At 34.7% G+C, this 24,921-nt stretch overlaps 1 protein-coding gene across 1 annotated transcript; it reads right to left on the minus strand.

The window, feature by feature from the left end:
- Window positions 1-21,451: 21,451 nt before the first annotated feature.
- On the minus strand, window positions 21,452-23,163 carry LOC131041707 (glutathione S-transferase F12-like). The gene is made up of 3 exons (XM_059214218.1): window positions 22,548-23,163; window positions 22,395-22,443; window positions 21,452-22,038 (listed from the first exon to the last, which is right to left on the minus strand). Exons 1-3 carry the CDS (start codon window positions 22,692-22,694, stop codon window positions 21,821-21,823), a joined length of 414 nt encoding a protein of 137 aa, XP_059070201.1. The 5' UTR covers window positions 22,695-23,163; the 3' UTR covers window positions 21,452-21,820.
- Window positions 23,164-24,921: the final 1,758 nt, after the last annotated feature.

Below are 24,921 nucleotides of genomic sequence, written 5' to 3' on the forward strand. Positions count from 1 at the left end.
ATTTGAGTAATTGAGAAGTAAATGAAATATTTTATCATGGGAAATTTTAATAATGTATCGTTTGGAATGTTGGCGAGTTAATGGTATTCTCAATTTGTAAAATTAATGATATAGTTATAATCTTCCTCTGTTTTGAGACATAAGCGAATGGACTATGGAAATTGTGGTATTGTACTCACCTGGTAAACGGTGATTTTTCTGTCAATGCAATTCGAAAACTTAGATCATTTAGAAAACTTGATTGACTATTAATGTTTAAATCAATAGGGAAAAATATTGTATCCTCTGGTTATTGCCTATGCGAGTTTAAATTTCTGTATTCGCTTTTACTTAAGAAATGGCAAGTCGTGCTTCATTTGATAGGACCCTGTCGTATGGTTGATTTGGGTAACTGTTCCAGTCCTCGGTCTCGAGTATGACTGTTGTTTTGTAGGTGTGTCGTAATTGGTCATATCCTTTATGCGGGTGTCAAATGATGATTTGTGGTTGACCATAGTTGGTCAGGTCTCTAGTTAGAGTACCGTCAGTAAGTGAACCACTTTTGAGTCATGTTTGACCAGATGGTTGTTCCCTCCTTTTTGAACTCCGTTCGTCTGACCATGTGTATTCCTTGGTTTTTGAGTTTGTCTGAGTTTAGTCTAGTGTCGTATGGGAAAGTGGCTTTCGATTGGGGGCCACACCCAAAGTGGCTGCTGGGTAACCCATCGAAAGTGAGTCTAATAAGTGATAACCTAGCAGTAGATTAGAATGTTAATCTCTAAGTAAGATAAATGTGCCTCACACATGGGACGAGTGCTAACATAGACTCGACATGCTGTGAGAAGGCCTGAAATGGCAAACCATCATCCTTGTCTTCACGAGAGGATGTGTGGGTCCACATGAGGCTTGGATGGGCCGAAGGTTCGGATTAGGTTGCTAGGGTAACCTAGTGTATGGGGCCGGAACCTATGAAGACCTGCCATGGTAACCATACCAGGTTGTGTGATGACACTTGTTCCTACGTTCGCTAGTGTGTTGTCGTATTGTCTTGATAGGAGTACGTTTGTGGGTCATCCTATTGTCTTTGTCCTTGTGAGTATCGGGTTTCATGTTAGACCTTGGGTGGTGATGACTCAGTTTTGTGAATGCTCAAATGGACCTTTGTATTAGCTTTGATTATGTTCAGCTGGATCCTTTCCTTTTCAAGGATCGTTTATGTATTTATTGACCGATGCAGTCGTTTGTATATTGATTATGTTTCGCCTCGATGGCATGATTGTAAATTATGAGAACCTCATGTATTCTTAACTTTTTTAATTAACAGAGGTGTCTTGCAATTGAGCAGACCCGGAGATGTAGCCCTTTAGGGGTGAACTCCGAGATCATCTTGGTGTTATGTGATGTTTTTATTCTTATGTTTCATGTTTAGTGTTAGCATGTATGAATGACATTTTGATAGAATGTATAAGTGGATAAGATGGAATTACTTGTAAATGCATGTATGCAATCATCTTTCTTGAATGTAGTAAATTGGATTATGAAAGAGTGTAGCTTGTGATTATGGATTATATTCAGTCATTGTTAAGGAAATTAAGTGTGCATGGAAGATCTCATATGTTTATGATGAAATTCTAGTGTGTTAGAATATTAGATGCATGGCTTATATTTTAATGAAAAGCTTGAATGTAGATTATGAATAGATCTTAATGTATGAAACTTGTCTTGTGATTTATATTTCCATCTTTTGAAAGAAATTATCCTCGTGTAAGAATTATCTCGTTATTAAGATAATCAGCTTATTGGATTAATTGTGTGAGTTAAGTGAATTGTGAAATTTAAGTAATCTCGTTGGGAAACTCTTTAGGTGTTAGTTGATGTCTTCCGCTATGTAATCTGAATCTTTGATATCTTGTTGTATCTTAATGTTGTGTTTATCTTTAAAAAAAATTTATTGCACTCTATTCTTGTGGTGTGGCTTAATCCCTTCGGGGTTTCCTGGCGGGGCATTACAGGTTTTTTCTGGAGTTTCTTCTTCCTGCAAATGTTGTCTTCTCTGGCCTCTGGGATATACATAGTGGTTCTAGAAGCTGGGATATTGAAGGATGAAAATGTGGATAATTGTGACAAGCTTGGTAAGGTCTTCAATTTGTTTTCTCTTGCGGTGGCTTTTGAATTCCGCAAACTTCTGGGGTTTCGATGGCTGGAAATTTGCCCTCATATTTCTTATGCCGAGCTTTTGTCTCGGTTTGTTACAATCTATTATGATGTTTTACTTGATGATGATTTGGTCTGCCTCTTGGTTTCCACATTCATTTTTCCGACAGAATGTAATTGGGACTTGGTTTATTCTGCATTGGCTGTTTATCGTTTTGATGTGGGGTCCTTTTATTATGGCGGGTTTTTTCTTCACCATGATCTCATGGTTAATGGTTGGTTTGGTCAATTATTGCATGAATTAAGAATGGGGTTGATATGTGACACCATGGAAGATACACAGGATTCTATGGATTTTCTGTTGTATTTGGTTCCTGATCAGTATGTGGATAAAGCTTGGGTTGTTTTTGAGGCCTTGCACTCGTTGATCACTTTGGGCTTTTTGTTCTCTGCTCCTGCTCATTTGGCACTTCCACTAAGGGTTATTCCTCCTCCGGATTCAACCCATGACCCTCCGGAGGAGAGAACTAGTTCTTGGTTTTTGTATATCTGACTGTTTTTTGGAGTTGGTGGTATGGTTTTTTGGATGCAGATTCGAAGGTTTTTGGCTGCTATTATGCTGGAGTGTTTCTGGCAATATCATTTCTTCGAGGAGGCTCTTTTTGGTTTCAATGTGGAATTGGCAGGAGTTACTACATCACTATTATCTCCTTGGTGGTCCTTCATTATATTTTGATGGAATTTTGTTCAACCCTTTATTTGGTAGCAGATTGGTTTTTTTGTAAAAGTCCTATGGGACCCTTGTATAATTTCAGAGGTAGGGGGTTGGGTGATCATACTGGATAGTAACAAATGATGTAAGGGTAGTGTTTATTTTTTATTTTTTAAGGCTACAACCAGAGGTTTTCTTGCGGGTTCTTTCCTGCTAGTATGCCTTTTTTTAAACCCGATGTAAACATATTCATGAATAATATATAAGTTTTAGTGGCTTGTCCACTTTTATCAAAAAAAACAAAAACAATGTAATTAGAAACAAATATAATAATTAATAAATTTAGAAAACAAATATTCAATAAAACAAAAAATATATAATAGAATAGCACTCATTTTGATCAATAAATAAAGTTTTTTATATCAAATATTAAGCAAACTATTGGTATCAGAGGTTGTCCCCTCAACAATAGACAGTGATATTCAATGAGAGTGGATTCATAAGGCAACGTATCATGAAAGGAAGAATACATATGTTTCAGAAGGAATGCTATATATTAGCAAACATGAGGTGGTAGAGGACAATAAACACTGAAATATTGACAAGGCAACAATGTAATCAAAACTAGTTAAATTTGACTTAGTTGATGAGGCAAACGATGATTGATACCCAACTGATAAATTATTAAAATGCACAATGGATATTGGAAGAGATGTGATCCCTCTCAAGCAACCATTCCATCGAGGGGCAGAGATATATTAGGATCCAACTCTCATTTGTCAATGGGGGGGAATGCTAGGAAAAACACAAATCATGATATATGGATAATAAACATCGATTACCTCGAAGAGGTACAATTTCTTCATGACGAGGTCAAGTATTAATCAGGTAATACACACAAACACACCAAGAGGGACTAAGGGAAATGAAGGTTAATATCATCACTGCAAACGATCTGATTAATAAACCAATATATTCCCTAAGACGACATCTATAAGATGAAAATGATTATCAACTTGGTAAAGTATAGATTAACATTGTAGTTGGCAACATCAAACCAATTGATATGCCTTATCAAACCCAAAGACCAATCGTATGATTAATTATGAACATCAGATTATAATTAATAAGTAAATATACTAATCAATAACAAGCGATACATGCAGAAGCATTCCCTCATTCATGGCCAAGGAAAGATAATAGATGCTTACATTAATTAACTAATCATTGGCATCAATTAGCTTTTCATATGGGATGTGATCTCATGTTGGGAGGGCAACTGTTCACATTCACATCTTTTCGCTTCTTATTTAAGAGACATCAATATCATTCTAATGGGGGAAGATAGAAGAGTTTATATATTTATTTTATTCAAATATGAATGCACCAGTATGATGATAGAAATATCAAATACTATATTGATGCTCAAAAGGACCCAATACTATATTGATGCTCCACATTGAAGGGTGAAACAAGTTGTGCAATGAGAGATTTATAAGCATATGGAAATCAATATATAATATAGGAGTAGATAGTGAGGAATTTTATGAAATATTAATGAGGAGATTGTAAGAGTTCTAGAGCAGTTTGTAAGAAGATGATAATCATTTTATGGGGGAGGTTTATGATCAGCATAATCAGGGAAAGTTATCAAGATAAGTTCCATCTTCTAAAATTATTCTTAGCATTATGATAGTAAAAATATCTTTAGAATCCACTAAATTGTATTTATGAATGTATTACAAATCTCATTTTAAGTTAGAAAAGTTGATTCAGGACCAAATTAAGATAAATTCCAAAAGGGTACATTACAATTTTGCATGCATTTAGGGATTCATTTTATGTCTACTCTGAGTTCTTTCATGAGAATGAAGTCTTGTTGTGAGTAGGTTCTCATGCAAAGTTTCACATGTCTACAACAACATCAAAGATAAAAATCTCAAGATTTACAAAAGGGCAATCATCTGATCTATGTAATGGGTCATGCGTAAAGGAGAGCAGTCATAAAATGAAAGAGTAGTCAAAGGGTTACTTCAAAGAGTTTGAACGTGAAGTTAGCCTCTTCAATGAAGGAGTTTGCATGAAAAGGTTAAGAGAAGCCACGTGCCAACTACAGAGGACCATATCATGCAAAGGCTTAGCAAGCTCCAGGTAGGTTCTTCTTTTACATTCACACCCTCTTTGTGTTTCATGACAAAGATTAATTTTTGCATGTATATAGAGGAATTTACCCCTTTGTTTTTGTGTTTTTAAAGCAAACCAGTCCAAAATCTATGATAAAGAATGAATGAAATTTCTTGAAGAGTAGTTCATATGTTTTAGATTATGGACTCACACCTTTGACAGTCTAAACCCTTGAAGGAAAGAATGTTTGATAACTTGTATTAGGTTGTCATAGGAATAGGGCAGGTTTGTTGATAAACTTTTTTAAATAATGAGCAAATAACAGTCCATCTTTTTATTTCCAAGCCTCCACATACAAGCACATCAAGATCAAGGTGAAGACAGTCATATGAAGCTTCTACAAGACAAAAAGAGTCCAATCAAAGATATACACAGATAAATGACAGTCAAAGGCAACCATTAAAGATGGAAGGACAACCCATGGCAAGCAATGAGTCAACTTATTCAAAGACAATAATAGCACAACCCATTCTAGTCCACAAAGCACATATATCACCATAAAAAAGGCATCCATTGAGCACACAATGACACAACCCTACTCAAAACAAAGAGAGCAATACCTATATCAAAAGAATGAAGAGTTGAACAATATTCATTGTTGTTGCATTTTTAAACAAAGCATTAATAAGTAGTCAATATTGTGACAAAACGAGATGTGATCAAGGATGGATCATCTTCATAGTGAAATGATAAGGATACAGAGCAATATTTTGTCCCAAACATAACGAAGGATAATCATAGCAGTAATGTGATTTGTTATATACTTGAAGGCAACATGTATTATGAAAAATTGTAGTTGTTGAAGCAGAGTTGTTGCAACAGTCTCTTCAAGATTTCACGAAGCAGTACTAACACAAAGAACATAACATCCAAAAGAATCAAGTCAATAAATAAAGAGAAAGTTGCAACCCTCAAAGTCTGAAAAATCTCAAGCAAAGGATAAAATGATCAAATTCAAGGCATATATGGCTATCAAGTCAGTCCAAGGATATTAAACGAGCATGAATACTCATTCACAATGGTTATATGACACATAGAGTTTTGTTGTAGACCTCACACAGTCACTATTAAAGAGAAAATACAGTGATAAAGTCATAAAGATAGTATGATAAGGTCAAAAGTGAATGACAAGGGTTGTGTGAGCAACCTACATAGAGTGCATATGATACAACCCAATAAAGAAGTTCATCATAGTGGTATACAATGAGAAGCCCTAGATCATAATGAAAGATGAAGAGTAGAATTGATTTATTTTGTTTGAGAAGATTGGAGATTGAAATACCAAAGGTGATAGTGAATAAAGGTTGCAACAACATCAAGAATCACAAGGCCAATGCTAATCTTAATAAGCATACACAAATTTGAGATGATTCACAAAATAGAGATAGGTGTCAAATGACATGTATGCATTTATTTTTTACAAGAAAAGACAATAAAACTATCAAGTTGCAGTCTCTTTTAGTCTCTTTGAAATAAATAATAGATTCGAGAGAAAAATAGGGAAGGTCTTAACAGTAAAAAGAGCAGTATATAAAAGTTGTGACAATGAATTTCTTCATGATCAAAGAGAAGACTTGAAAGTGAATAAGCAATAACTGTAAATACAAGAGTGAATTTGTCTCAGAAATATTAATTCTTAAGAGCCTAAGTATCAAGAATTCCCCATCAAAAGAGGTAAAGAGTAGTTTCATTCTCAAGGCATAAAGAGGTAGCCTTAGTCATAAAAAGGCCCAAAAAGACAATTCTAAGAAGCAGAAGGTACATTTCATGACAGTGATGATTGACAGACAACATAAAGGATTGAGTATTGGGTAATCATTGTGATATCAAGATTGAAGTCATAGTTTAATGTATATGGTGTATATTAAAGAGGATGCATTATAAAGATACTATTGTAGCATTTGTGGTAGAACACAGTCAATCCTACTAGATATCATGGAGGCATGACACAAAATGTTCACCAAGGATCATAATTGCATACACATTCATAAAGATATATCATTGTCAAATAAACGAAGCATAGTATTAAAGCCTCAAAGTAACACCAAGTCATTGAACAAAGGCAACTTCAGGGCCATGAAAGCCTTCTACAAAGGAATTACCAGACTTGTGAAAGTGTTTTAAGCATTTCAATGGATAAAGAACACAGATAGATGAGAAAATTTTTTTAATCACAGATCATTGCAATCAATGCCTTGACAAGCCCTGTTAGCAGCAAGCAGGATTACTTTTAATAATCATAGCAGTAACTAATGGTAGCCTATCCATAAAAAAGGCTCAAGTAAAGAATGTATAAAACACAATACTCAAAAAGCTCAGTCACAAGCTTTAAGGGGGTTATCAATTTTTAGCAAAAACATCTCTATCAAATCACAATGTTTCTTCTACAAGACAAAAGAGCCGAATTCAAAAATGTGAGCAGACCTAACCTTAGATCTAAGGAATGCGGTAAAGATGATAGTCATTTCAAAGACAAAGAAGTGACATCAAGTCTAAATGATAATAGAGATAGCCAAATTCAGTCTAAAAGAACAGAGCAAACAATCATTGTCCTAGGATCTTTTCCAAAGCTATTGAAGGTCACTGAGCATTCAGAGGTTAGGGATGTTGTCTTTACAAAACTTTGGAGAAGTTCAATATTATGATGCAAATATAGAAGTGTTGTGACGTTTTCACACATCGCCCCATTGCAAATGGAGACCCCCCAACTTTTAGGCCCTTCTAGTCTTTTGGCTTTGTTTTTTGGGTCTTTTTGCAACAGTCTTGTCAGTCTCTCTGCTTTGCAAGTGTTTGAGGGTCATATTGGTCAAGTCTGCTTTTCGTTTGGGCGAGTTTGGTGAAGTCTAGGGCATGTTTTGTCTTTTTTTAGGGTTTCTTCCTTTTGTCCTAGATTTTAAGGGTTTCTGTTAGGGTTTTGGAAAAACTGAACATATGACTTGAATCTGGACCTTTCAAGGAACCTCCCAGTAAAATTTGAGCCAAAACGGAGCAACTTTTTATTTTTAGAAAGTTTATATTTTTTAGGGATTTTAATGAGTCCCAGAATGTCATCATTTTGCCACAAAAAAACTTACTATTTTTAGTAAGTTTCTATTTATAGCAAGTCATTCCCGTGTCCTATCTAGGGGTCTAACACTAACACTTTAAAGGTTTCTATTTTTGGAAAGTTTGTTCTGACAAGACCATCCAAGCAAGGTGACAAAGATCAGGCATTTGCAACTATTGCTAATTCTGGAAAGTTAGAAAGCAGACAGAGAAAGCCAGAAGATGGTCGAGTGCTGGAAGCCCACTCCTAAAATGGAAAGATCGGGAAATTTCTCTAAGTCTAGGAAAATCATTCCAAATCCTTATGTGGTGGCTTGATCCGAAAGGGGCTCAAAATCCATCAAAATCAAGGAGGCATGGAGGATTCACAAATTTATTGAATCCTCCACCACTACAAAATTCCGCCCAAGATGAAGGACAGGCGCCAAAATCAAGGGGGCATGGAGGATTCACAAATTCACTGAATCCTCCACCAGTGGAAAATTCTACCCTACTCTCCAGTGGGGCACCAAAATCAAGGAGGCATGGAGGATTCACAAATTCAATGAATCCTCCACAAGTCAAAATTTTGCCCCAAGCCACAGCTTGGTGCCAAAATGAAGAAGGCATGGAGGATTCACAAATTCATTGAATCCTCCACCAATGCAAAATTCTGCCCCAGGCCAAGGACATGCACCAAAATCAAGGAGGCATGGAGGATTCACAAATTCATTGAATCCTCCACCAGTGGAAAATTCCACCCAAGATGAAGGACAAGCGCCAAAATGAAGAAGGTATGGAGGATTCACAAATTCACTGAATCTTTCACCAATACGAAATTCTGCCCTACTCTCCAGCTCGACGCTTGACGCCAAAATCAAGAAGTCATGGAGAATTCACAAAATTGATGAAATTCCCTCTCCAATGAAAAATCCACGCCTAGGATTGAAGATTCAGAAAATCTTCTAAGGTATAAAAAATCCAAGGGTCAAGGAGGAATGGAAAAGAAAAATCCCCTCAAGATATTTTTTTGAAATTTCCATTTTTTAGACACCAAATCTTATCAGAATCTGGAAATTTTTGTAGATTTGGACTCGTGGGAGAATTCTCTCTCCTGGACTCGGGTCCTAAATTTTAAGAAATTTCCTAAAAAATAGGAGATGTGAAAATTGGTCAAAAAGCTCCCTGCAAACATGATGAATTCAAAGAGCACAAAAATTCCTTCCTCTAGGAAGAATTGCGCCCAAGAAGAAGAAATTCCAAGAAAGTGAAAAAATTGACTAAGTGATGAAAATTCCTTCCTTTACAACAAAATTCTTGGAAAAGGTGAGAATTTCGCTAAGTGTTGGAAATTCCTTCCTTCACAACAAAATTCTCGAAAAAGGTGAAAATCTGGCTAAGGCATAAAGAATTTCCTTCCTCAGGGGTAAGGAACAAATTTCTTTCCAAAGGAGAATTCCTTCACAACATGAAATCACACCCAAGGATGAATTGAAGATAAAATTTCTAAGGCAAGGAAGGAATCATGGATGCCGATGAACTGAACAAGAAAATTTCCCCCAGGGAAAAATCTGAAAAATCCATTCTCGGGCATCAAATCACACCCAAATTTAAATTTTTTTACAGATTTGGATTCGTAGGAGAATTCTCTTCCTCCTAGACTTGAAACCCTAATTTGTGCAAAATTCCTAAAAAAATAGGAGATGGTGAAAATTGATGAAAATCCTTCTCCAAGCAAGGAAAGTTGAAGAGACTTCAAGAAAATTCTTTCTGAATCAAATTTTCTCTCTCCAACAATTCTAGATGTACAAGAGCGGATATACGATGACGGGGTCCACTTGCATGGCGAGGATCTATTGAACATGTGGCAGTAGAGTGACACATTCATAATGGGAATATTTGACCAAATGGCGACCCGATCATTGCATGTTGAATTTATGGTAGATTCCTTCTGCATGGAGCCGTCACGTTCAGGAGATGATGGTGCATTTATGGCACCATGGGTGATTTTTGCACGAGGGTACATTCATTGCATAGTGGGCACTTTTTAAATGTAACGGTTAATTAATGCTTTATGGGTGTCATTTTCAATAGGATTGTAATTAATTGTATATGGGCTTTATGGGGTATTTATTGCTGATTCCCACCTTGTTGCATCTTGAGTGGAGAATCTTTTGAGAAAACCCTAATTAGGGTTTTGCATGTAGCCAGGGCTTGAAGCCTATATAAAGGGGTGACCCCCCTCATTTGTAAAAAGAGGGAGCCTTGTATTAAATTGTTGTGATAAGTTTTGAGATAATAACAGTGAAACATTGTTCTTTGATGGTGTCCACTTAAGTTATTTTTTCAAAGCTTGCATGGTTTCACCTTCCTCACTTAGAGTAGAAGTAGTATAGTGCTTTGATTTCAATGGAGAATGTAATGGTGTTTGATGAATTTCCATGGTTTATACTTTTTGCATCTTGCTGATTGTAAGTTGCAGTGTAAAGTTAGCCTGAACCCCCTAAATTTGTGCTAACTTTGATTGTGGACGGTCGTTTGGATTGCATCATTTTTGGGTATTCAAATGTACTTTCTTGATTTGAAAATCCTCTAGCTTCCCCAGAAGATTGTACCGGTTCTTGTGGAGTTGTAGTTGATCTTGGCAAAGAAGAGCTTGGTTTATTTGGAATTTGTCCACCAGAGCATTATTCATTGCTATCACTACCCTTAGGAGTAGATTTAGATCATTCTAAACCCTTTCCCTTTTACTTTCAGTTAATTTTAGTGCGTTCAAAGTAGAAGCATCACAAATTCGCTATATCTGATGATGGAGTTCCAGCAACAACAAAGAAGTGAAAGAATGATGCAAACGTAAGGCCCCTTGGATTACCAGCAAACACATCAGCCAACTGAGTCACGTCCGTAGCATAAAGGAACCTTGGAGTCGATTGTATGAACTTCTTGCAATCTTAGCATGCAATCGTACTTTGATCAAGAGAGAGTGAAGTGACCATTAGGCAACTTTATTCTGTGTTCGACGCTGTCATAAAAAACACGTCAACAAGAAGCAAGGACCTCATGACTATGACTACAAGAAAGAGCCAGGCGACAGAGGATAGAAGCCGATTTCATAGGGCACATGATAAAGACACCAATGAAGAGTTAATACAATGACAATCTTTATCAAGACAATGAAGGAATGGAGAAAGATGCAGTCCATTCAAGGAATACCTAGCAAAGGGAGTACTGTCAAGGGTAGACAACGACTTTGATAGACAGAAAGACGAGAGAGCAAAGTCAAAACTACTAAAAAGATTTAAGACAAGGCTTCTAGGGTATTGAGTAGTAATATTGTTATAACAGTCTCAAAAAAAGCCATTTCTCAGAGCAATCTTCTAGGGACAGTCATATCATCCTAGTTTATCTTTTTGCCAACAATTAAAAGAAGGTCTAAAAGACAATCCATAGCCTTATAATGAGTATAAAGACAATGATTTAAGAGTGTTGAGAGAAAAGAAGACTAAAGAAAACTCTAGGTTAAGTCAACAAGCTCTTAGATCATTTATTAAATCAAGGATAATGCAACCACTTGATAGCATCGAACAATCAATTCATGATTAGTTTTGGAGGCAAAGGTGGAGGTTTCAGTTTGAGGCCTGAAAAATGGGGATTTTGGAAGATAATGCAGTAGTTTGTCATCAGTTTAGGAGCCCACATGGATAATGCATGGGGTCAACGAGACGTTTGAACCCACAAACTCTTAGTTTGCAACTATTATAGGACTTTCTCTATCTCATTCTTCACCAAATTCGACCCAAGATGAATCAATCATGCAAGATAAAGATAGAAGCAAGAAAGGACAATCAGTTAAAGCTCACTCCCGAGAGGCACAAACAGTTCTTCATCAGCTTCTCTTCAGTTACTCTCAAGGCTTCTTTTATATTCTTTCCTAGTTCTTTCTTTCTCTTAGCTAGTATTGTAGCTTTTCCAGGCTCTTTCAAGATGAAGAACATTGTAACACAGATTTTAGAAGCATTTTCAGATTTGTATCAACAATTCCTTCCAAATTCAATAAAAGAACAACAGTTTTCCTTCTTAATACTTCATGACATAGAGAGTTTTGTTGTAGACAAATATTATGGGCTAATTTCAAAGATTTCTTTGTTGCAATTTCAAATATATTGAAAATTATTTTGAACGAGTGTTTAGAGAGTTTGAATGTAAATGATGTTTCCAACATCGCAAACTGTAAGATAAGTTTTGTTTTGCAAAATAAAAAATAAACATGTTTGAATTTGTTATTGCTTGCTTAGATTATGATCAAGGCAATACTTGTTGCAGATTAGACTCTCTCTCTCAATTTGATTTGTATCATAGTCAATATGAGAAATGTTTTTTAAAAGGGTTTTCAATTTGTTAGACAAAAAAGATGTGTGTTGGACATCTTTTATAGATATAAGGGAAAGAATATTATAATGAAATAAATTATCACATAAATGATTAAATCTATCAATCTAAATTTTTATTGTAGTTCATTTATATTCAAAGCAACAAAATAAAGTAATGAAATGCATACCAATATTAAAGACCCCAAATCTATAAAATTACTCTTAAAAGTTCATAATAGAGGGGTATAAACAAAAAACACACAGAACAAAGCATGGTGGTCACACAATGTGATCATGAAAACAATCTAAACATCAAACACATGTACATACCAGGTTTCATGTTTAATCATTCGCATCAACCTCACCAAACACATCAACTTTAATGATAGCAACTTCCTTGAAATTATTACCATCCATGGAAAAATCCTAGTAGCTGATTGTCAATCATAACAATTTGACAAAAAAGTACTTAAAATAAAATAAAATAAATACAAAAAATACATGCAAAAGACAAAATTCCACACCCTAAGTTTTTAAATAAGGAAAAAGAAAAGGGCAAAAGGAAAAACCTAAGTTGATGATGCAGCTTAGTAATTCTCTATTGTCAATGGCCTGTGAGAAGTGCTAATGCCAGCATGAGAAATGGGCCCACCCATGAATCCAATGTTAGTGCCATGAATGGCTGAAACATAAATATGAGTCAATCTATAAAAAATTAAAACAAATCAAAATATTTATTCTCAAGAAAAATAAAGCACAATGTGAAAGCTTAAAAAATAAGAGAAAAATATCCTTTGAAGTGGTCAAATCTAAAACTTATTATCTACAAATTTATACTAATTTTATCAAAACATTGAATTACATCCTAGATCTAAAATGTGATGCTCATTATTATCATCGTAATGGCATAGAGAGTAAGCCATGTCAAAAGCAACAAAGATAATAATAGTAAGGATGAATAAACCAGGGCTGGCAGTTTCAAAGGTAGATGGTTATTTTATATTATTATTATCATAATATAATCAATTGTCTATATATAAACAATCTATGATTCCTATTTGTTCAGATGTTCAAACAGGGAAACCAATCCATTAGTTATTTGAGTAAAGATAACCTATAATAAGATCTGTGATTCCTATTCATTCTAGCAGGCTAAATTGTCTATTAGTTTTTATAGTAAAGATAATCTATAAGAAGATCTTTGATTCCTATTCATTCTGGTTGGACAAACAATCCAATTTATTTTTATATAACAAAATATTTTCTTAGTGTTTCTTGTCAAAGTTACGGGCCTTTATCTCCAAGTACCATTTGCAAGCCACTTCAAACTCTCCAACGTCTATCAATTCCTCAATACATTTTTTTGGCCCTTAACCTCGATACCATGTTTAAGTTATGCTTAACAACTCTTCCTCGAGTGTGCCATCATCCTTATTAATCTAAAGCCTTGCATACCTTAAGAGGGAAGAGTTAATCCTCAACCCTGATCCTCAATTCCCTAATTTCAAATATTGACTACATAACAGCTCACTGTAATGGCCCAAAATGCCACACGCATGACAAATAATCTACTAACACCTTGGAAGGTACGATCAACTATCAAATATCTTTCACTACTTGTGGATTATTAGTTCCAGCCATGCATGGAATTATAGCGGAGGGGCAAAGTCCTTAAACAATGATTAAACTGAGCATGAATAGCCAATCAGGATTTAGTATTTCGCAAGGTTTATTTTTGGATGCTAGTTGCCTTAGTAAAGTTGCATATTTGTTAAGGCCAATATTAGTTTAAATTTTTTTGGCACTCTATTATTGTCCTCTGTTTCGGTTGCAGAATGGCAGGAAAGTTTTTTAGAATTTCAATTGGAGAGAACACTTATTTCTTTAGGTTGCAAAATGGCAAGAAAGCTTTTTAGACTTTCGATTGTAGAGTTTTTAAGATTAAAGCTATTCGCCAATTTTTCGGCTTCTATAGGAATGCAACAATTTCAAGGCTACAGTTTCAAGGCTTCAAAACAAGAGAGGACATAGACGCATAGAGGACAGTTGGCTGGTAAAACAATAGTGTCTGGCAATTGGCGATTAGCATATTGTGTGTTGCATGCAAGTGAGGCTTTAAAAAAAATATTAGTTTCATGTGCAAACACATTCCTTTTACAGGAATTCAGAACCCAAAGGTTTATCTCTGCCTCCTGGACCTCAAGGATTGGATTTTAAGTTGTTTGTTTGCAATCACCATTCCTTGCATTGTCTTCATCCTTCCAATCTGTCGGACGAACCAAGGAGAGATCCAATATTCAACATGGTAAGGGGTCATTAGTGGTAAGGCTTGCGCCTCACAATACAAGCACTAAAATATACCAAATCTCAAGACAAAGTATCCCATAAAAATGTCAAATAGATCTTCTTTTACAAAGATACATTTGTGGTACAACATGTGAGTGGAAAAACTAACATAGTGGCTTATGCTTCAAGTATGAGATGTCACCTACTTGTCTCAATAAGCAATTAGATTGTTGGGTTTGAGATGGTTTTGATGTAGATGTAGCTTGTTATCCTTGCCCATCAAAGCTAATTATGTATAGGAAACACTAGAGTCTTCTCTAATCTATGTTTGGTCTTTCCTTGTACCCAAATCCTGCATAGTTAGGCCTTTCCTCAAGAAAAATGGGATTAAGCTTTCCTTTCCCATCCTTGCCAAGATTTTTCCTAATATTTGTAACAATTACCAAAGATCTCACTCAATAAATTCTTGGAAGAAATTAGGTGATAAAATGACTAGCTAGCATGCCTCTATCATGATTTGTGAATCCTTGGTAGAAGCTAGTCTCCTTTTCTTGGTAGGCTCTTCATGAGTGTCATTATCACTTCTGCTTTGTTAGTTTCAACCCTTTTTCCAAACCCTAATGATTTGGGCAATTCTTCCTGCCTTTTTCATTTTCCTAGAATTCCAACAAGTAAACTGCACACTCAAACACAATTTTCATTTGTTGTGCTTCGTGCAAACCAGCCGAGATGTCTACGATTGATGGTTTTTCCTCATCTAAATGATTTCCACAAACTCTATGACTGTGAAAAGTTATTGACATTCTCCTGTTAGACAATATGATGTGGTGAGCAATTAAATAAACCATGAGAATAACAATAATGATCACAACCACTAACATTTTATTGAGTAAAGCTACAAATTGAGCTTACACCGGAATTGGCAACGGATTCAACTCTTTGATCAACTTTTTCTATATTCAAGATGAAGTTTTTTATTTTTTAGTGTTTTTTGTTTAATTACAAATTAAATGCTAGTTACTTGTACTTTTCACCAGTTAACAAAGTTTTATGTCATTGGTTCATAGTTGTAATCTATAAATAATTCTAGATTCAGATGTATGTCCTAGTTCATATTTACAATTCTAAGCAATTTCAGAAAAACTTAGTTCATTTCTTAATTTAAATTTAGGTGATCCAGATATAAAAGCCTTTTTTCCAGATCCAAATTTCTTCTTCCCCGACATAGTAGGGTTTACAAACTTTCTTACTCTATTTTGTAGACTCTAAAAAACTTATGTTTAATAGTGTATGTAGTGGTATAAAATGTGATTTGGTTATAATACAAAAAGATCTCACATCATGTGCCTCAAATCTTTATAAGACATATATGTCTTTGAATCTGGTTTATGTTTCTCTTCTAGATTAACTCTGAGTTGGAGATGATATTGAAGCATGACAACCTAAATAAGGTTCTCTACCTTAAGTGTAATACCCCTGCCCTAATCAATTTCTAATCTCGGTTTAATCTTGTTCAGTTTATCTTAATATTATGATTATAGTCAGATGTTTGATTTAACGCATAGCTATTGATGTGGGTTCCCACACTAGTTGTATGCAAGTTGTTTAGTGTTCCTATTTCGTGGTATTAATATCGGGCTAACGCTTTCATTAAATTTTATATATGTATGCATGTATGACTCTTGGTTGCAGGAGATTTCAGGTACAATGCCGCATGAGTGCGAGGTTCGTCTTCACCTGGAATTGCAAGTTTGAGTGTACCTCTTTAATCCTTGGAGTTGGATTAGGTGGTCGTAAGACCCTAGTTGACCCTAGTCATGCTCAGGTGAGCATCGTCAGTAATCCCTTTTTGTTCGGGTTTGCGAGTCGTCTGTTTGGTTGATCTTCTCGATTTGCGTGCTTGGTGTGTATGGTTAAATTGATTAATTAATCCTTAGTAATTATTTTGATTATATATGTGTTTGTGCATTGAAGATTAATGGACTAGGTTAATCGGGATTTCGTTATGCGATTTTCATTGATATTGGATTGCTCGTTTTAAATTGGGAGTAAGTTCAATTAAATAGCTGATTTTGAATATTAAATGCATTTTGTATACGCTGTCGAAAAAGAAAGTTTTGTATTTAATTGCAATAGATTTAATTGTATTCTATTGGCTTTTGAGATTAGAAAGGTTAAATTTCAATTAAATGAGAAAAATCGATTTTAATTGGAAGCAATTTAATTATTGATATAGTTAGAGAAGAATTAATTTTTGAGAATTATTTTTAAATAAAAATTTTAATTCCAAAAATGGAATTTTGGTCAACTCTTCCATATAACCTAATATTTTGGGAAATTTTGGAGGAGGGACATTTTTGGAAAATATTTTGTTGGAGAAAGTTTTTGGTTGGAATTTGGGGGTTTTGGAAGGAGGGAGTTCTTCTGGATCTTGCAGGATTGGGCTCTCCTTCAAGTTCTTCCAGGAATGCGTATGGAGGTAGGAATTACCTTCTTTGCCTCCCTTGTTGTTATGGAAATGGTCTGTTGGGTGAATGAAATTGCTTGTTGTCAAAATCCAATCTTTTTAAAATTGTTATCAGATTGAAATTTGGAATTGTGGGTTTAGAACCATGCTTTTAGCTTGTGTTCTTCAAGAAAATTACATAGTTAAATCATTGTGTTAAAATCGTTCTTTTTGCCATGTCTGGTTTTTTTTAAATAAAAATAAATTTATTGGGAGCTTTGATATTCCTCAATCTAGTTTGGGTGTTGAAACCCATTTGTGTATGAAGAAATGAATACCCATCAAAAATGAGATAATACCAAAGCATATTTCTTTTTTACCTGAACTTGCATTAAATCGAAATTTACAACAACTTGATTTGGCGTTTTTTTTAGGAGTTTCAGACTGTGCATTAAATTTTAAAAAATATATATTTTTATCGAACTGTGCAAAAAAATAAAGAGTTTCATTGGTTGGGGTTTGGAGGGCGGGGAGCGGAGCTCCACCCGCCTCTTCAGCCCCTCCCCCGCACCTTGTTCCGCTCACAGTGGCTGCGGCTCACTGCGATGGCCGCAGGGGCCGCGGCGGCCGTAAGGCATCGGGGAACCTGCGTGCATCGCAATGGCGCCGCCGCCAAGGTTCTCTGCGGCTGGGGTTTGGCTCGCCCAACCCCCGCGTTGGGAGGTGGGCCCGGCCTTCGCCGCCCCCCCCATATTAAATGGTTTTGTTAAATTAGTTTTTTTTTAAATGTTTTTTTTTATGTATTTTTTTTAATTCAAAAAATATATATATATATATATAATATTTTTAATATTATTTAATGGAAATTTTTAATTAATTTTTTAATTATGAGTAATGTGGCATAAATATATATATGCTGATGATTTTTTTTTGTTAGATTATTATGCAAGATTTAATTTTAATTGTGTGTATTTTGGAAGGATGAAATATTGTTATATTGGAGAATCTTTTTGAGTTAAAACATACTTTATTCACGAATATATATTGTGTGAAGATTTTAATGTTTTAAGCCATCTGGAGATGTTAGAAATGAATATTTAACCATTGGACATTAGGAATTTAAACGATATGCCTTTGGAAATTTAATTAAGTACCATTTAGGAAAAATTGTTTCGTTACTGATGTTCTCGTTTGGTAAAATGAATGGTTAACTTATATTTTCCCTCTGTTTGAGAAATAGACAATGGTACGATTGCAAATTGTGATTTTGTATTCACCTTGTAATGATGTTTTCCTGCTAGTGTATTTTGGAAACATAGATCATGTAGAAAACTTGATCGACTTTTAATGTTTAGATCAATTCGGAAAGATTGTATCTGCTGAATATTACCTATGCGAGTTTAATTTCTGTTTTCGCTTTTGATTATGAAATGGCAAGTCATGCTTTGTTTGTTAGGTCCCTGTCGTATGGAATGATTTGGGGTACCTGTTTCTGTCCTCGGTTTTGAGTTGACTGTTGTTTTGTGGTTGTGTCATATTTGGTCATATCCTTTGTGTAGGTGTCGAATGATGAGTCGTGTGTGACCAGATGGTTGGTCCCTCCTTCTTGAACTCCGTTCGTCTGACCATGTGTATTCCTTGGGTTTTGAGTTCGTCTGAGTGTAGTCTAGTGTCGTATGGGAAAGTGGCTTTCGATTGGGGGCCGCGCCCAAGGTGGCTGTTGGGTAACCCGTCGAAAGTGAGTCTATTAGTAATAACCTATCAGTAGATTAGAATGTAATCTCTAAGTAAGATAATGTGCCTCACACATGGGACGAGTGCTAACATAGGCTCGACATGCTGTGAGAAGGCCTGAAATGGCAAACCATCATACTTGTCTTCACGAGAGGATGTGTGGGTCCACATGAGGCTTGGATGGGCCGGAGGCTCGGATTAGGTTGCCAGGGTAACCCAGCATATGGGGCCGGGACCTATGAAGACTTGCCATGGTAACCATACCAGGTTGTGTGATGACACTTGTCCCTACGTTCGCTAGTGTGTTGTCGTTTTGTCCTGTTAGGAGTACCTTTGTGGGTCGTCCTTTTGTGTATGCCCTTGTGAGTATCATTTTCATGGTAGACCTTGGGTGGTGATGGCTCAGTTTTGTGGATGCTCTTCTGGACCTTTGTATTAGCTTTGATTATGTTCAGCTGGATCCTGTTTTTTTCAGGGATCATTTATGTATTTGATTGACCGATGTGGTCGTTTGTATATTGTTTATATTTCGCCTTGACGGCCGAATTGTAATAGTGTAACCTCTTGTATTCTTAACTTTATTATTTATCAGAGGGATCTTGCAGTTGAGCAGACCCGAAGATGTAGCCCTTTAGGGGTGAACTCCGAGATCATTATGGTGTTTTGTGATGTTATTCTCTTATGTTTCCTTTATTCAGCTTTATCATGTATGATTAGCTTATGTTAGAATGTATAAGTGGATAAGATGGAATTAACTTTAAATGCTTTTATGCAGTCCTTTCTTGAATGCCATTTTGATCGAATGCCTAAGTGGTTTAGATGAGATTTATCGTAGATGCATGTATGCAATCGTCTTTTAAATGCAATAAATTGGAATATGAAAAAAATGTAACTTAGAGTAATGGAATATATATTCAGTTGTTGTTAAGGAAATTTAGTATGCTTGAAAGATCTCATATGTTTATGATGAAATTCTAGTGTGTTAGAATATTAGATGTATGGCTTGTATTTTTTTAGGAAAAGCTTGAATGAAGATTATGAATAGATCTTAATGGATGAACCTTTGCTTGTGATTTATATTTCCATCTTCTAAAAGGAATTTTTCTGATTAAGAATTATCTCGTTATTAAGATAATCAACTTTTTGGATTAATTGTGTGAGTTAAGTGAATTGTGAAATTTAAGTAATCTCGTTGGGAAACTCTTTAGGTATTAGTTGATGTCTTCCGCTATGTAATCTAAATCTTTGATATCTTGTTGTATCTTATGTGGTGTAACTTTAAAAAAAAAAATTATTGCACTCTATTCTTGTGTTTTGGCTTATCCCTTCGGGGTTTCCTGGCGGGGCATTACATTAAGCTTTTCCTCATGCACTAGTATCTTGTAGTTGTTATTTGGGAAAGTTCTCCTTCCTCTATATGTTAAAGAAATGAGACTTCAAATTGATTTTATTACAATTTACTTCATGTTGTCTTAGAGTTCTCTACTAATTTTTCTCAATCTTTTCTATTTGAACCTTTTTTTCTCCTGAATACATATGCACAAGTGATTTGAAATTTGAATATGCTACATTTGATCTATCCTATCTTGCCTATCTCCATCGAATAAGCACCCTGCTATGTAGATACGCGGATCAAGCACTGTGTGAGAAAAAAATAAAATGGATATCACAAACATAAATAGTAAGCTTCAAGCTTAAAACCAAAATTAAATATAGGATAGGGATGGATATCTACTTTAAAGTTAACCACCATGACTACTCTTTATTTGGCCTTATAGGTCCACTATTTGTGGGTTTTTATCAGAACCAAAGAATCCTAAATTTTCAAGCTTGTGGATATTGTAGTTCAGTTATGGGATCCTTCTTGACAGTACCCAGTAATGTAGCTTTTGATTATTTCTTATTTGTCCCTGTCAATAAAATGAAATAGCTTTATTAAAGTAAATGTAATACTTGCATGTAATGGTCTTCCTAACATGAAGTTAAATCTATCATTTACCTTGAAGGGGAAGGAAGATGTTATTAAAATTTTGCAAAGAATAAAATGTACAATAATAAGTTCATAAGCACCTTAAAAAATGACGATTAAGAATATATATAGCAAGATAATGTGGTGAAATGAAATAGACTTCCAATTGCAAGAGTCTCGAGAGTCATAAATCAAATATAATTTCAATGTTTGTTTTACGATGGCAGACAAGGTAATAAATATGGTTGTACCAGAATATCCAAGGTAATGTGAGGGTTATCAAGGTTTTAATTAGTTTGGGTGAAGATGCAATACTCTTTGTTTCTAGTATTTTCAATAAGCCTTACACTAAAATCACACTTTTCACAGTAGTATGATATAATCTAGTTTATGAACATTTTGAAGCAATTCTATGATCTTATGAATCAAATGAATTGTCCAATGTTTATCTTTACCTTATGGGGATATTTCTTTTTAATCTAGTCTGTTACATCACTATTCAATGCTTTTGCTTTGAAGAAACTAAAAAGGAAGATGCTTGACATGGTATAATGATTCACAACTATTAATTTTTGGACAATGTAGTCCCTGGTTGAAGTGTTATGTCATGTTTAATGTTTTGCTATGCATCTGCTCATAATGTAATAAAATTCTCGCAGTTTGATCTACATTGGTGGCTATTATTGCATTCTTGCCAAGAAAACATAAGGGAGCTATTGGGTCACTTGATTACAGTAAGGAAGAAAGGAGTGCTCTTGCCATTAAGTCCCGGATTCATCCATCAAAGTTTGGGAACTCAGACTGACAGAAACTAATGAGGTTTGTTTTAATGCAGTTTTTGAATTTTACGTTTGGACTTAGTAACATTTTTGGGGAATTCATGTTTATGATTTTGCATATATTGTAACACACCTTCCAATTCTCTAGTTTAATGGCTTAAACTATTTTCATTCATTATAGATTCATGAATATATGTTGAAGAAGGCGACTCTTGCACCTGAACTTAGTCCTATGACTGACAACCAAGATGCCTCACAACCTGTAATAGCTGAGGTTGAAGACCAGGCAAATGCAATTACCATGACATCTATAAATGCTCTCTCCTCCAAAGTCTTTCCCAGCAGACAAGTTCCCTCTCCTCCAAATTTTTCAGCATAGTACCTTATGATAGCCCTTGAGTCTGCACATACCCAGTTCATAGAAACTCAGATCCACACCACCCAAAATCAGATCAGATCTATATGCATACAATGATTATATCAATGATAGAAATACTAACCATTAAATTTTGAACACATACAATAAATGTATCACAGGAAAGTAACTATGTAAGATACTCGCATAAGTTTTGAATACAAACTTTAAAATGGAAGATGATAATCTACGTAAGCCAAATCATGTCTATGATTAAAAATGAATATATCAAATTGAAAACAATAGTCTAGAATTTAGACTACCCATATAGTGCTTAAACATATCTAAAATTGACATCATTACCAAACAGTGCTTAAACATATCTAAAATTGACATCATTACCAAACAGCATGAGACTTCCATCCTGGACAACCGGAACTTTTCCAAAAGGCTGCATAATACATCATACATATAAAAGTTACTAACAAAATAACTCAATAAATCGGCTATTTTAAAACCATGAACCCAAAAAAAATTATAAGGATGGTACCCTACTTGTAAGGCCAGGAACTCTGGTTTTTTCTGCTCCCCTTTATTTATATCAACAGACAAAGTTTCGAACTCAATATCTTTCTCTATCAAGCATGCGAGAACCCTTCTGCTGCAGGAGGCATAGCTACATCCAAATAGCTTTACAACCATCTTTAATCCAATGACAATTATCCTTTTTTTTGTGACTGGGAAGAAGAAAATGCTTCTTTAAAGGAGAGAGATACAGAGAATGGATGAATTGGTCTTCATCAATGTCTACACTAAATTGGCTGAACCACTTCGAGAGATAGAGAGAATCGATGAATTGATCTTCATAAATACCTCTATCCCCCGCAATCTTTCATTTTTACAATAATAATACAATCATTTTTCTTTATTTTGTATTAACTTTCCATCTGATGTTATGACGTTCTCGAAAGCTCTAATTTGTGCAGAGTTGTATTACAATTTGCCAATATTTAAAATTTGATAATAATAAAATACAATAATACTACCAATCCCATGCGACTATAATAAAAAAATGTCCTTAGGACGAACAGCTTACAAACATGTTTGCAAACGTGTATTAAGAGATATAGCAGAAATTAGTCAGATTGATTTTTATTCTTACAAATGTATTTTTATATTTCTATCAATGAATGGGATGAACAGATTAGATACATTTATTGAGATATAAAAGAAATCAGTTAAATTGATTTGTATTCTTACATATGTATTCTTATATTTTTATCAATTAATTAATTTTTTCAAGTTTATTATAATTTAATAATCTAAAAATTATGTAGGTACTTCACTTTAGTAAAAGATTTCATGCAAAGCCACAACTTAAATAACATGACGTTGATATGATTGGAGAGTTGAGTTACTATATTTGGTTTTCACCAAGCTTACCATGGCAAATAAATTTTAAATTATCAACTCTAAGTTATTCATATATATAAGAAAATATCAATTTTTATTTAACTATAGATCTCTTTTCTTCTTTTGTTCACACAAGGAATAAAAATTTATTTATCACAGAAGAAAAATACGAAACAAAAATAGTCAATGGCTCAACGAAGAACAACCAATTGATCAGCCTAATGTTCCAAACTAATTGATCGAAAAAGGGAGATAAATTCAAAGGAAAATCTCCTCTATCCGCAACATCCCAACCCTGAAATCATTTAGATGCCCATTTGGCCAAACAAGTTGCAACTGAATTCCATTCTCAAGGAATGTGAGAAAATGCAACAAAGTGAAACAAGCTACTTAGGCTAAGAATCTTCCAAATAACTACAACTAAATGCCATTTACTAGCATCCAATTGTTGCTCATTCAAAATATTCACCAACATTTCTGCATTAGATTCACAAATAATTTGTGTCCATCCAAGAGAACATCCTCTCTCCATAGCATACAAAATGGCAAGAGCCTCCATGAAGTTATTTATGTGAAACCCTTTATATATGTAAAAGGAAAAACTGAGCTTCAATAATGCTATCTCTACCAATACCTCCAACACCAGCATGCACAGGATTCCCCCTAGAATATTTTCAATATTTATTTTCATAATTATTTTCATAACTCCTTGAGGAGGACAAATCCATCATCCCACATGATTAATCTTTCGATTTGGTTGTCTACATTCACACTAGTAGACATAACAATCCGTTGAGCAGAGAAACTCAACCTTGTAGAAATACCCACATCACTAGGATCCACTGCACTAGAAAGATCATACTTAGCTAAAATAGTCTCTTGAAGTGTTCAAACAATTTTCCACCATAATTGTTGGACAACCAATGTCACGTCATGAAAGATCCTACAATTCCTTTCCTACCAAAGATGCCACAAAATGAAAGTGGGCTTGATAGTGCAGGCTATCTAAAGAAAAAAGTTTTGAATTCAAGTAGTTGCAAGAAGTAGAAACAGAAGCTTACGTATTGCTAGTCCTATTACTAAGTGGGATTATGACTCAGGCAGTCGTGATGTTGATTGGATGGCCTGCTTGATCAAGTTACTTATGCATTTAAGATTGATGCAAAATTTGCGTAGGTAGAATTTCCCATAATCTTTGAAACGTTTGAGAATTGAGTGTGATATTCTAACAAGCAGACCATTAGGAGGAAGACAAATTCCAGTAAAAGCCTACATTGTCCTCTTTGTTTTAAGTCTAAAAGTGATAAGAGGCAAATACTTATGTATTTATATCTATAATCAATTCTGATTCATAACTCTACAATAGAAACCAATGCCAGAACATAATAGGGGAAATTGAGTGCATCTATTCAGAAAGGAAAATATACACACTGAATTTAACCAAACACAATGCCAAAAAAGAGGTTTGATATAATTTTCTATCACAATTTTTTGAGACTATCAAACATTCATGCTT

The sequence above is a fragment of the Cryptomeria japonica genome, chromosome 11 (genome assembly GCF_030272615.1).
Source record: "Cryptomeria japonica chromosome 11, Sugi_1.0, whole genome shotgun sequence".
NCBI classification, from domain to species: Eukaryota; Viridiplantae; Streptophyta; class Pinopsida; order Cupressales; family Cupressaceae; genus Cryptomeria; species Cryptomeria japonica.